Consider the following 14824-nt stretch of genomic DNA (forward strand, 5'->3'; position numbering starts at 1 on the left):
TTGTTTTTGACTTTGATAATAGCCATTTTGGTACTGTAGTTGGGCGGGACGGTGTTACTGGTGGGGGATGGAGGTGGCAGAAATCTGATTGGAGGATTTCAAACATGGAATTCTGGGAAAGATGGGCATGGATTTGGGAGATAAGAACACATTCATGGATTTTAGAGAGGAAAGGGAGGTTGGAGGTGGGGCAGTAGTTTGCAAGGGTGGTGGGGTCAAAGGTTGTTTTTTTTGAGAGGAGGGATGACAGCAGATTTAAAGGAGAGAAGGACAGCACCTGAAGAGAGAGAAACATTAACACTATCAGCTAACACAGGGACCAGGAGGGGAATTTGGGTGGTCAGCAGTTTAGTGGAAATAGGGTTGAGGAAGCAGGAGGTGGGTCTCATGGACAAGATGAGCTTAGAGAGGGCAATAAGGGGAGATAGAAGAAAAACTAGAGAAAGAAACAAGTTCAGGGTCAGTGCAGGGAGGAAGCTTTAGAGGAAGTTTGGACACCTTGGTCCATTCCTCAATCGCCCTCAATAACCCCTCCCCTTCCCATGGCACTTTCGCATGCAAGTGCAGGAAATGCAACACCTACCCTTTTACCATCGTCCTTCTCACCGTCCAAGGCCCCAAACACTCCTTCCAAGTGAAAGTGATTTATTTGTACTTTCAATTTACTGTACTGTATTCGCTGTTCACAATGCGGTCTCCTGTACATTGGGAAGACCAAATGCAGATTGGGTGACAGCTTTGCAGAAGCTGTTCAGTCCACAAGCATGACCCTGAGCTTCCGGTCGCCTGTCATTTTAATTCTCCAATCCACTCACAATCTGACTTTTTCTGTCCTTGGCCTCGAATACTGTTCCAATGAAGCTCAATGGAACCTCATCTTTCGATTAAACACGTTACAGTCTTTCAGACTTAACATTGAGTTCAACAATTTTAGATTGTAACCTCTGCCCCTTTTTTTTTGGACGGCAGTTGTTAATGATTCTGCTCTTCACATTTACTTGTCCTCTAGACGCATCTTTTTATTCTTTACATCTCCCATTACTTTTGCCTTTAACCATTATCCCTTTTGTCATTTAATCTCTCCTGACTTCCACCCAATCACAGAGCTTTCCTTTTGTTCTTACCACCCCTCCCCTCTTTGCCTGCCTTGCTTAAAAACTGTTACATCTCAAAGTTCTTCCAGTTGTGAGGATGGTCCATAGATGTTGCCAGACCTGCTGAGTATTTCCAGTATGTTTTGTTTTTATTTCATAAGTGGGGATGTTAGCTGGTGATTTCACAGTGTTCACTTCCATTCACAATTCCTCGGATACAAAAGCAGACTGTGCCCGCATGCAGTAGGACCTGGACTACATTCAGGCTTGGGCTGATTAAGTAGCAAGTAACATTCGTGCTACACAAGTGCCAGGCATTGATCATCTCCAATAAGAGAGAGTCTAGCCACCTCCCCTTGACATTCAGTGGCACTATTTTCACCGCATTCCTCTACCATTAACATCCTGAGGGTCACCACTGGCCAGAAACTTCACTGGACCAACCACAAATCACTGTGGCTACAAAGGCAGGTCAGAAGGTGGGTATTCTGCGACAATTAGCTCACTTTCTGACTCCCCAAAGTCTGTCCACCATCTACAAGGTATAAGTCAGGAGTGTGATGGAATACTCACCACTTACCTCGATGAGTGCAGTTCCAACAATTCAAGAAACTCGGCATCATCCAGGATCTGCTTGATTGGCACCCCAGCTACCACCTTAAGCATTCATCCCTCCACCACTGGCACACAATGACTGCAATGTGTATCATTTACACGATGCACAGCAACAGTTCACCAAGGCTTCTTTAACAGCACCTCCCAACCCATGATTTCTACTACCTTGAAGGACAAGGGCAGCAGGCACATGAGAACACCACCACCTGCAAGTTCCACTTCAAGTCATGCCCTGTTCTGACTTGGAAATATATCACCATTCCTTCACTGTTGCTGTATCAAAATCCTGGAACTCTCTTCCTAACAGCACTGTGGGTGTACTGTTACAAAAGTGCTTTTTTTTGTTAAGTATATATTTTTGAGGACCTGTATTTAAATTGTGGAGATGGAGTCATTGGAAGGCTGAAGATTTCATAGAAACTGGACTTTGCTTTGTTGTTGACAGTTCGTTGAAAGGGCATGGAGATGTTTAAAAATAACCTTGCTTTAAGCAATAAACAACAGAAACCTTGGTGACCTGGGGAAGATGTTTACAGAGAAGTGACAGGTCAAGATTTATAGGGGTCAGGAGGCTTGACTCTTGAGATATGTTTTTGGTTTCGCTTTGGACAGTGTGCTGGGGTGTAAACTGTTTTTAAAAGTTGGAGAAAACCAGCCAAGAGAGCAGCTACTATCAGCTTACCCTCTTCCATCTCTTTGAGAACTTACTGAGAATCAAGTGTTAGAAATAGAGAAACCGATGCTGCATTTCTCCTGAAAAACCCGCCAGAAACCTCTGATGCTGCATTTCTCCTAGAAAGCCTGCCAAATTGATCCTCAACGTCACCAGAAAATAACTGCTCTAGAAAGATCCCAGTGACAGCCGTCCACGCATATTTGGGATGCCAGACCAAAAAGGGACAACTGACATCTTTCCATATCTTTTTTTTTCTTTAAGAGTTAGGAAGTATTTGGCCAAAGAAGTCATTTTTGTAACAGACATCTGAAGAGAGAATTTCTGTATTTTTTTCAGTGTGTGTGTGTGAGTTTGTGGGTGGGGAAGGTAAAAAGGGAACTTTCATATTTCAATCTGTGTGCTAATGCTTTGCTTTGTTACTGATAAGTCTTGTTTGATAAACTGATAATATTGTTTGTTAAAGAAACCTGGTTGGTGTATTTTATTCTGGGATAAAGAGTATAGTATATGATTGAATCGGTAACTGGGTTAACATTTTTTAAATATATGTCGTGACCTGTGGAGAAGTGGGACTCGAAAAGACAGTGCACTCCTCCCACCTTGGTCATAACAGTACCTGCACCACATGGACAGCAGGAGTTCAAGAAGTCAGCTCACCACCACCAATCTTCTCAAGTGCAATTAGGGACGGACAATAAATGCTGTTCTTGCCAATGACGTCAACATGCTGTCATGCATAGAAGGAGCTATGATGAAATAAACAATGAAATGGAGGAATTATGAAGTGTAAAAAGTCAATTGTTAAAATTAACTCTCAAGAATTGGACACTTGAACCACAGTCAAAATGGAGTAGCGGCCACGTGACCCCTCCTGTACTGGAAATAAACTTGTCTGCAAAGATGGAACTCATTAACCTTGTATGAAATAGCTCTGGGGAGAAACTGCTTTTAAATTGAAAGGAGCTGTATCACATATTAATGACTTATCAACATGAATGGATTAACATAGGATGCTGGAGACAGTCTGACTCGCAGCCAAAACCAGGATGAAAAGGTGTGTAATAGCAACATCATAACAGAATAGTACCCATTCAAATATTAATTGATAGCCATGGTTATCATATCCAGGCCCATTGTGTGGTTACAAGAGGGGAGAGGGCCATGTATCTCCGAACAGAATCTCTAATATGAGAGATGTTTACCTTAAAAAGTAGCCCTCTGGAGAGGGGGAGAGAGAGAGATATCAAGCCAACATCATAGAAAGCTTGTCCAGCCAAGTGCTGTCTGAAGGATCCAGCCAGGCAAGGGAAGAACCCTACTGAAATTGAACAGCAATTATAGCAGAGACATCACAAAGTGTCTTTGAGACTAACCATCTGTGAAGGTAATGAACTGCACAGCTTTGGGCTGTATTACAACCACGAGAGCGCTGCCTCCGCAACTTCAGATAATGCCTGTAACTTCTAAAAATGACTTTTCCTCCTGAGAAGACTCAACAATATTCTGTAAACCACGAACACTTGCCTCACTTTGGACTTCTAACTACCTCCTACCCTTTTCTCTCTATATCCGTCTATTCTTGTGAATGTGTGTGTAGGTGAGATTGCGACCATTTTGGGAATGACTTAAAAATAGTTTTTTTTTATCTGCAAGAAAATCTGCCATTTGTCTGTTTATTTGATCCTGAAGACACTCGGGCTAACACATCAATTTAACAAAACACAGTTGTGGTTATTTGGGAGGTGAGCAGTGGGAACTACCCACACCCCTTACCACCTGTCCATAACAATCCCGTGAATGTTTTTTTTAAGAAAAATAATCACCTGGTCCATCTCACTCTTATCATTCATATCTTCAGGGGTTTTCTTCTGAATTACTAGGTAATCTCTGTGATATTTCTGATGGACATTTTTCCCCTGTTGTTCCATCTCTGCCCTAACTTTATTAGTTTTGCTGTCTCTTGGTTTTTATTCTACTCTTTCTCTCTGTCTCACAAAAAACTTTTCTGTCCCCTCTATTTTGTTTGCATCAAACTTTTTTCTGACAAACCAATTTCTCGGCCCTTGTTACTTCCTGGGAAAAGGGAGCCTGAGGCATCCTATCATATTTTCACATTTACAGGAGGGAGTGGACACTTAGAGGAGTTAATTGGATATTAATTGTTTAATTTTATACAGGTGGTGGGCATTAACTGGGGATTCACTTGAATCCCTATAAGTAGACACAGACTGAAACTGTGGTTGTTGGGTTAGGAGGTGTATGCTTGTAATCTGTAATTCGGTAAATAAATATAAAAGCGTGTAAAGATTGGATACAGTTCACCAGCTGCCTTTCTGGAATGTAACTACAGGGGATGGGCATAAAGACTGGTTGCAATGGCGAAGTCTGGGGTCACGGGTAAGAGTGTGAAGTGGGAAATTGGACCAAGGAGGAATGAGTGGGCTGATTTGAGTCTAGGAGAGTGTGAATGAGCTGGCCAGTGCGTTTCTGGAACCAGGCAGAAGGGAGCAAAGGTTCTGAACCTGTCTGGAGCATGGAGGGAACAAGGAGGAGATTGGGGCCAGTGGGAAGCAGCAAAGTCAGCGACAGGCTGGGCTGGTGTTGGAGCCAGAGGCATCAAGGTCTTGGCCTGGGGCGGATCTAGTGAAGGGGGTTACAGATGTTAAAATCCTTAGCATTTGACTCATTTCAAGTTGAGTAATATAATAAATATAATTGTTGACTAAAAGCACAAGCCTGGATTTTCTGATCATTGTTCACCTGTTTAAAATAAATGTTAATACTGATAAAGAAACAGTTATCAGAAACCGTAGGCTGCATTATTTCTATATTTAATAACATAGCATGGAGTGCTATGTTCTCTATTTTGAGAGCTTTATATGGGAAAACTCATTTCAGTGTGTTATCTGGGGCAGGGCTTTTAGGCCCCAATGGGAGTCAGTGCAAAGGCAGGCTGGTGCAAAAATTTGTGCCGCCAGCCAGCATGCTGGTTTGCCAGTTCCATTATGTCCCGAGACCATTTTCCTGAAGGTAGGATCAGATTTAGCAGAAGCCAACTGGAATTTTCCAGTCAGCTGCAGGGCCCCTTAAGGCATTGGGGACGAGGCCAGCTACTGGGAGGTGGCCACCCGGCAGAAGACCAGGGGGTGGGGCCAGCGTCTTTGGCAGTCTTTGAGGCCCTCCCCAGCTGCTTGGCCTCAACTGCAGCCATAGGCCCCTGTGTGGAGGGGTTCCACAATGGTGGTCTGGCTGCTGAGGGCATTTTTAAATTTAAAAGTTTAAAAAGTTGAAGAGAGGTCACCTCGACCTCAGGCTGCTGCTGCTTCAGTGCTGGAGGGCCTCCTATTGGCCCTCCAGCTCAGAGAGCCCGCCCACTGTTCTTAATTGGGTGGTGATCCTGCCCTCTGGCCACTAATTGGCCAATTCAGGGAAAATCACTGCCAGGTGACTGTTTCCTACACAGTGCGGTGTTGTGACCCCCATTTGACTCTGATATTGGGGCCCCAACCAAAGGGCAAAATCTGCCCATGGTCACTTTCATTGGACAGCAGTAGATACAATAACATTTCTAATTTTGTATGTGTTATGTTACGACCAGGTGAGAAGGGGTTTAGGGGGTTCCCTCTCATTCTTTGCCTGGTTTAACCATATCAGGGTATAATTTTAGAAACACTTTGTTTTTAGCTCCCCCTCAGTGAATCCTTCTTCACTGCTCCAATTTTAAGGCAAAGAAATCAGACAGGTTTCCTTAGATTTAAACAAGAAAGGTGGGAGTTCATTAATCTTAAACTCTAATCCGGCTAACAACTATAAATATGTGACGCGACCATGCTACCATGCATACGTGATAAACACACATGCAGATAGAGAAAGAAAAAGTAGAAAGAATCAAGGGGAAAAGTTTGAAGCAGTATCTGTTAGTTATTTACTGTCCTTTGAGTTCAATGTGCAATGTTTGGTTGCTGGTAAGTCCTGCTATTCATTGGTGCCCAGTTCACGCTTCAGCTTGTTTTGATGTCTGAGTCTTTTCTCTCTTGAGGTGTACGTGTCTTCTGTGGATCCGGTGGCTTGGGAGAAAGTGAGAGAGAGACAGCCAGGAGAGAGGCTTACTTGTTCCAAGTTCAGTTGCAAAACTACCTTCCGTTCCTTTCTGTGTGGCACAATTCAAAAAACCATGTTGGCCAGCAGGTTAGCCATGTGACTAACTGGCTTAACCACTTCTGCATTTGTGGATTGTATTATCTTAGCAGTCCCTGGAACGCGCTTCCTTACACCTTCAATGTCTGGTGATCACAATCCATTTGGTTTAATTGGATCTGGGAGTTATCTCCACAATTGTCTCCATAAGCAGCATCTCTTAATATGCAAATGTCCTTCCAGCCCAAATGTCTGGTGATCTCATTAACAAGTCATTTCTTCACTCCAGTAACGGTTTAAAATTAATGTTCATATGACAAATTTAATCTGCCTCATTCTTGGCAGGTGGGGTCTGCATGACACCTCCACATACAGTGGAATGAAATGTGAATTTTAAAAACAGCATTTCATTAAAAGGAACTGGAGAGATGATAAGGACAGGAAAGCACACATGCATCTCTCTCATTCATTGAGAACCCTAACAATTGTTATAGCCTGTCTTTTCTTGGTAGCAGTGCTGCTTTAAATGGCACTTTTTGGCATCCCAATAAACATGTGGTTTTTGGGGGAGTTTTTCCAGTTTGCACTTTTCTCTGACTGCCTAAGGTGTCTTTGTTCTTGTTGAGGTCTGTAGGGGGAGGGTTAGGTTTAATTAGCCCTAGGTTGGAGTTCTAGTCGGGGCGGCGGCAGTGGGCAGTTCCACTCTGAACACTCTTTGAGTGCTTTGATGAGTCATGCAAGGGCTTTTCACTTGTGGCTAATTCTCTTTTTTTTCTCCTGACTGTTGGGGGGGATTCTTTGCTAATCTTCCCTTTGTCCTCTGGGACACTCCTGCTTGCAGGTATTTGTCCAGATTCTGCTGCACGCCCCTGTGGAACTTCGACTAGGTTAGGCATCACCCTCACTGTTTCTTTTCTCTCGAGGACTTTCTTTGTCTCTGCAAGTTCCTGTACATGCTGTTAATCACTCTGGTGGGGTGCTTCTAGTGTCTGCATTTACATAGGAGGATGTGGGGTCTAACTTCAAATATTTCAGTGTTGGCTGACCGGACAGTGGGAGTTTCCATTTGGGATTTCTCCCGGACTTCCTTTAACCTTCCCTCTTGGTCCCTTTTTCCCTGTTCCTTTCTAACCTGTTGCCAGCCTTGTGCCTGTCTGTCCTTTTTTGTTCTTAGCAGGGGTGCCTTACAGTTCACCAGCACTCTGCTGGAGGGTCCTCCAAACACTGATACAGGACTTAGGGGTGCAGAATTCACTGTAGGTTGGGGTTTCCTCTCAACCTGGCACATGTGGCAACTCCTATAGTACTCCACCACATCTTTGTTGAGTTTTGGCCAGTCAAACTGCTGTCATGTAGAGCCACTGCAGTCTCATGGGCCATTCTTACTATTTCTCTCGGTACCTCTGCGGTGTCACTAACTGGTAAACCACTGTCCGCTCCTTGCTCTCAGGTCTGGTGAGGAGAACTCCATTTCCTCATCAGTACCTCATTCTTTAAATAGTAGCAATCGGGGATTTCCTCTACTTCAGTTTCAGACTGGGCAGCCTGTGCTAACTCTCTCAATATTGGATTGGCTCGCTGAGCCTCAGCTGGGTCTTCTAACTTTCCAAAGAAAGGCTCGGATAGACAGACCTCATGGTCATCTGCCTGCAGTGCCAATTCACTCTCCTCTGTGGAAGCTTGTTTGACCATGGCCTGATTCATTACACATTCAGGGAAACTGCAGGGGACCGTCTCCTGCCACTGCCCTGTCACTCTGACCTCCTGTGGTCGGTCTCTACTAAGGAAGCTACCACCTTCATCCCTGCCAAATCATTACCTAGGAGCAGGCCAATCCCATCCACAGGCAAACTAGAGACAATCTCTATGGTCACCGGTCCCGAAACTAGGTTGCACTCCAAGTGCACCTGGTGTAAAGGTACAGACATACACTGCCCTCCAGTGCGATTTCCACCATTCTAGAGTTTACTGCACTCTCTGAGGGAAAAGTCAGGCTTTTCCCAGTAAAAGGGATCTAGTGGCCCCTGTGTATCACTATGGGCATGCTTGCCCCACTCAAGGAGTATGGGGTTACTTTCCCTTCAAACACAAAGCCCTAATAACCTTCAGGAATCCTATTAAAATTTCCTGCACTTGCAGCATTAAGCTTCCTAGGTCTCAGTCTTACTGCAGTTAAAGCCACAGCTTATTCTGCTGTGCTCTCCATCAGCGTCCCTTCTCCTTTGCTGAGCGGGTGTGCCCTGATAAACCCTACAGGTTTTCCCTTTAGTTTCCAGCTGTCAGCTCTTAAATTCCCTGCTTTATTACAATGGAAGCACACAGGTCTCCGGGTCTCACTCCTACCTATAGCACCTTCCTTTTTGGCTGGAGGAGGGCCCCCTGTGTCTCCTGCTTTTCTTTCCCTCCTAGGACTGCTTGGGCTTCTATCACCTTCCCACCCTTTGTACTTTTTGGATTTGTGGGGGTGATTAGCAAAGGTTTTCCCCTGGGCCCACTGACTTATAAATGAGTGCAAGCTCATCAGCCAGAACTGCTTCCAGCTGGGCTCTGTGAGCCTATTGTTCCTCTACATGGGTCATGGAGAGTGGAAGAGAGTTTTTAAGTTCCTCTAACAAATTACTTCTCTGAGATTTTCATAGCTGAGCTGTACTGTAAGAGCCCTCAGCCACAGGTCAAAAGCCAGTTGCTTATTTCTCTCAAACTCCTGTTATGATCGACCACTCCTTTCAAAGCCCCCAATCAAAATATATGATTTTGATTGTGGTGGGACCGACGCACTGTTAATTCAATCCCGTCGCTCCACAGATCGCCTAATATATCATTTAAAACTTTCCAAATTAAAGAAAGACCCAGCCAAATTGTACCATCTATTAACCCCCCCAAATGAGTCTAACCAAACCAGGTGTCTTTAAATCAACAAATTAACTCTTTAATTAGAAGAACTAAATTCTTAAACACTGACGGTATAAACAACATTTAAAATAGAAAAAAATTAGAGTCCTTGCAAATTTATAGTCCACTGTTGCTCGAAGTCCTCACAAAATGTTGCTCGAAGTCCTCACAGAAAGTTGCTTTCCTTCTTCAGCGAATTTCAACAATTAACGACTTGCAAACACTTTCAACAGAATCAATCTGACTTTCGAGTTTTTGAGGGCTAAAAGATTGTCACAGTCTAACTTACCTTTCTTCAATTTAAATTACCAGAGATCTCTGTTTTGGCTTGACTTTTTCTTCGAATTTTGAGAGATAATAATTAACAGACTCAAAATCCTATTCCTTCAGTTTAAACGGCTGAAAGCTCCTTTTCCAGCTGTCTCTTCTGTGTGTTCTGTTTGAACAAAGTTAGTTCAAACTGAATTGTAATAAATGTATCACATGAGACTCACTCCCAGTGGCTATATCTATGGTCATGAGAATGCACCCTTTGAATCGCAGTCTCCAAATGGCTGTTTCTAAGGCAACGAAAATGCACCTTCCTATAACTCCTGAGGCTTGCTGGTTCTTAAAGCAAGACTGATCCCTTGCAAGCCTTAAAGGCAAACCACATATTCTGAAAAAAAACTACAGGACCATGACACTCCAGGTAAGTTTGATCAGCTTGCTTCTTGAGGGTTCTAAACTTCTGGTGATAGGCTTCCGTTACTAACTCATACGCCCCGAGGATAGCATTTTTTTCTCAGTTCATAATCTGATGAACTCTCATCTGGCAACATGGAATAAACCTCATGAGCTTTTCCTACTAATTTGCTCTGTTACAACAGAGTCCAAGCCTCAGCTGGTCACTTTAACTGCCTTACCAGTTTTTCAAAAGACACAAAAAACGCTTCCACGTCTCCCTCATTGAATTTTGGGATCAGTTGGAAGAGTTTTAATAATTCTGTACCCAGACCTGAATTTCGCTTCTCCATACTGGCCATGCTTTCACTGGGGTTACTCTGTTGCCCTCACCCCCCAACAGTTAACTCAAGCCGCCTTAGCTCTCTCTCTTCGCATTCTTTCCGGAAGGTTCTTTCTCTTTCTCTTTTTCTTCATGTTCCTTCTGGAAGGCTCTTTCTCTCCCTCTCTCTTTCCCCAACTTCGCAAGTTTCCACTGTTCCAATTGTATCTTTTCTAGCAATACCCTTTCGGAGTCTACTTGGTTGGCCATTAGACTTAGGAGTTTAGACTTCCTAGCCTTGCCATGTACAGTGATCCCACACTGCTCAACCATTTTCTTCAACTCCTCCATAGACAGTGCTTTTAACTTATCCCAAGTTACTTCACCCTGGCATAGGGAGCTACTAGCTTCAGTCGCAGACATGTTAGTATTCTAGCACACACAACAACAAGAAAACCTATATTGTAATCTTTTCTCTTTTTGTTTGGGATCAATTTGACTTCCCACTTCCAATTTCTAATTTGTCTGTGGATCAAATCCAGGATACTAGCCCCCAAAATTCTGTTATGACCAGGTGAGAAGGTGTCAGGGGGTTCCCTCTCAGCCTTTGCCTGGTTTAACCGTAACAGGGTTTAACTTTAGAAACACTTTGTTTTTAGCTCCTCCTCAGTGAATCCTTGTTCACTGCCCCAATTTTAAGGCAAAGAAACCAGACAGGTTTCCTTAGATTTAAACAAGAAAGGTGTAAGTTTATTAATCTTAAACTCTAATCCTGTTAACAACTATGAATATGTGACACGACCACGCTAGCATGCATACGCGACAAACACACATGCAGATAGAGACAGAAAAAGTAGAAAGAATAAAGGGGAAAAGTTTGAAGCAATATCTGTTAGTTATTTACTGTCCTTTGAGTTCAGTGTAGAATCTTTGGTTGCTGGTAAGTCCTGCTGTTCATTGGTGCCCAGTTCACACTTCAATTTGTTTTGATGTCGGAGTCTTTTCATTCTTGAGGTTTACGTGTCTTTTGTGGGTCCGGTGGCTTGGGAGAAGGCGAGAGAGAGACAGCCAGGAGAGAGGCTTACTTGTTCCAACTTCAGTTGCAAAACTACCTTCCGTTCCTTTCTGTGTGGCACAATTCAAAAAACCAAGTTGGCCAGCAGGTTAGCCATGTGACTAACTGGCTTAACCACTTCTGCTTTTGTGGATTGTATTATTTTAGCAGTCCCTGGAACACGCTTCCTTACACCTTCTATGTCTGGTGATCAAAATCCATTTGGGTTAATTGGATCAGGGAATAGTTCTTTGTCTCCCTTGCGGCGTCTCTTAATATGCAAATGTCCTTCCAGCCCAAATGTCTGGTGATCTCTTTAACAAGTCATTTCTTCACTCCAGCAACAGTTTAAAATTAATGTTCATATGACAAAATTAATCTGCCTCATTCTTGGCAGGTGGGGGTCTGCATGACAGCTAGTATATAATGGAAATTTCTCTTTAAATCCTCAGACTTTAATGCCAGGCCCAGCCATATCCTCCAGTGACTTTGTCAAACCTTCAACAGCATCGTCATCTGCAGTCCCAGGTTCCAGTGACAAACCATATGCTCACCAAATGGTGCGGACAGACTCCAAGGAACAGAAGATGGATGCCTTCCTTCAGCCAATCAACAGGCCACAGGCAGGACCACCTACCACTGCTTCTGCTGATGGAGGGACTGGGTGTCAGGACTCTGAGATGGAGGACTTAAGTGACTTTGACTTACTAGCTGTGGAAAAAGCTGGGAGCTCGGCCAAGACTGTGGAGAAATCCTTACATCCTTGTAATGATAACTCATTCAATGTCCCATCCAGGTAAATGATAACTGTCAAGGCTGAAAGCCCATGAATTTCTGAACATTCTTATGTTAAATTCTTAAGGGACTGGATGTATGTAATCTGGTGTGTGTAGAGAGTGCATATAAGGTGCGAGAGTTGGAGGGGGTAATGTATATTTGGAGACAATGGACAAAACTTCCCAAGGCCCCACACCACCTGAAGGGCCTCACATTCAGCAGGTGTGGTGCCTGTGATTTTTTTTTTTCCAATAGCCACCTGCTGAAGGCGAAGTGCATCCATTGGCATAGGGACTCAGAATATCTTATCTTCTGTACACAAACGTTTCACAATTAATGGGGATTAGGGGAATCATACCCGTAGGTTAAGAGGACATCTCTTGGCAAGAAGGAGCCTGTGCGTGATGTTGGAGTAAGAGGATGCATCTCTTTTATTTGTTTGACAAGTAGCTTATTCATCCACTTACTTAGGTTCCAGGAGACTGAACCTCAGATGTCATTTGAGTAGCTGATTAGTGCTTTGTCCTAACTGCACTTGAGTTTAGGTTTGTCCTGGCTCTTGGTTTGAATGAGCAGGAGATAAAAGCTGCTTGCAAGTTATGTGAATTTAGCCCATTAAAAGTTCCATCCTGCTGAGTGCTGAGCCTGTAATTCTGGTGGTGAAGCATTGGAAATTAGGCTGAAGGGCTTGAATGCAAACTCTTAACATGAACTGACATTTGGACTCATTAACCACTTCTGCACAATGTTTACTCACTGGTCTACTTGAAGGGCACCTCTTGTTAAGTATTCTCAGATCACCATTGAAGAGTTTGAAGAGCATGTTTGAATGTTGAGACTGTTTTTTGTTCTCAGACAAAGAAGGAAAGATGGTTTAATTCTTTTGGCTGGGCAGAGGGAAACAATTTTTTGCATTTCCTTCAAATAAATGTGATTTTCTTCAGTGTAATTCACAGGCCCTGCTTTAAGACTCTCTTGCTGCACAGTTACATTCATTCATGGTGCTGAATTTTAAGTACCAAGATAACTTGGTGGATTTCTATTTAAAATGTGTCAGTTTTTTGGCATGCGATTCTGTTCCTGAAACATTTCAGGAAAATAGAAAATCCCTTTACCATGTTCCCAGTTGGGATTGTGTCCCTCAGAATTCCAGGAGTGTGTGTGGTATAAGTATAAACCATTGTTGCTTTTTCTTTTACTCTCTCTTTCTGTTCACAGTTTGAGTTTGTTAGATTGCAGTTTTGAGCCTGCTAAAAACAGTGCCCAATTCCACATGTAGCCCTTGGAGTGTTGTACCTTTCCTGTTGGGCCTCATGTTGAACTGGCCATCGCAGCACTCGCCCTCTCTCTTCCTCTCATGCACACAAAATGACAAGTTAAATAAGGAGGCGATTCAAAAGTAATCTGCAGTTGAGAGTGGATGGCTAGAAGAATAGGGTGAATGCATTTGAAAAGTTGTCAGCACATCAATCTAACGTAATGCAACTTGATATTTGTATAAGGCATAATTTTGTTTACTGTTAGAAAACGGTCGAGAGCAGACTCACCTGATGAAGTAAAGGAAGTGAACTCGAATCGTGACATGACAGCTGCCCATCTTCCAAAGAGACGCATTATTAACCTAACCAGTATTCTCACCCTGCGGGAAGAGATCAGCAGTCAAAATCACACAGGTACAGGCACCAGCTATTAGAGATATGTTGCTGCCGGAGGAGAAGGAGTAGGGGAGAAGCAGAAGTTGAGATGCGTCGGTCTTGTGTACCCATTGCCATCATTTACAGATGCATTAGCCGAGCCATTATCCGGTGAAAGCAAAATTGGGCCAAAGCATCTACAAACTCGAAATATATTTGAAACACTGTTGGTTTTGCTCTTAAATTGATGCAATAAGATGTTATCATTGCGGTCAGGACACTAATTCTGTTATTTTGTTTCTAAGGCCTACAAGATATGTTGCAGAATCATTCGTTTATTGGTTGTGTGAACCCTCAGTGGGCACTAGTGCAGTACCAGACTAAACTTTACCTGATCAACACCACTAAACTCAGGTAACTTGTTCATCCTCTTAAAGAGCACAATATTGAGTGAGCTGCCTATTGGATTATGGTTTTTGTCAGTAATGACAATCAAGTTCAACTGTGCAAAAAAGAGGTTAAAGTAAAACCAGGATATTTCATCGCTGGAAGTGTTCTTGCGATTGTTTGGTATTAGTGTGGACAACAGAACAAATTGAACAAGTTTGCTCAAAGCTTCACAATATGCAAAAATGTACAAACAATGATAGACAGGAAAGATATACTGGTCCATCCAGTTTGCCCAGCACAACTGTGATGCCCAGTGCATCACAATAAATACACTCCTCACCCCATGCAGAAGCTTTGTGATCTCCAGGGAGGGGTTAAAAACACAGGCCAGTTTCGGGGAGGCGGGGGGGGCTGCGCGGATGGGTGGAAAATCTGGTAAATTCCTCTCCTATCTGCTTTGGTAATCAAAACTAGTCCAACAGATCAGTCTGGTTTTGATGAGAGGTGCTCTCTACCCCAGCCAGAAACAGGTCCAGCTCTCGTTTGAAGGAGTTCAGTGAATCCACCACA

General features: G+C 43.4%; 1 protein-coding gene across 7 annotated transcripts in view; it reads left to right on the top strand.

Moving 5' to 3' along the window:
- Nucleotides 1-14824, top strand: part of mlh1 (mutL homolog 1, colon cancer, nonpolyposis type 2 (E. coli)) — a 71874-nt gene that overhangs the window by 51062 nt on the left and 5988 nt on the right. For all 7 annotated transcript variants that reach the window (XM_068032269.1, XM_068032271.1, XM_068032270.1 and 4 more), the window contains 3 exons: nucleotides 11906-12249; nucleotides 13755-13903; nucleotides 14170-14278. In XM_068032269.1, coding sequence (XP_067888370.1) covers nucleotides 11906-12249; nucleotides 13755-13903; nucleotides 14170-14278 — 602 coding nt within the window. The remainder of the gene's footprint in view (nucleotides 1-11905; nucleotides 12250-13754; nucleotides 13904-14169; nucleotides 14279-14824) is intronic.

This window comes from Heterodontus francisci, chromosome 5 (genome assembly GCF_036365525.1).
Source record: "Heterodontus francisci isolate sHetFra1 chromosome 5, sHetFra1.hap1, whole genome shotgun sequence".
In the NCBI taxonomy this organism is placed as follows: domain Eukaryota; kingdom Metazoa; phylum Chordata; class Chondrichthyes; order Heterodontiformes; family Heterodontidae; genus Heterodontus; species Heterodontus francisci.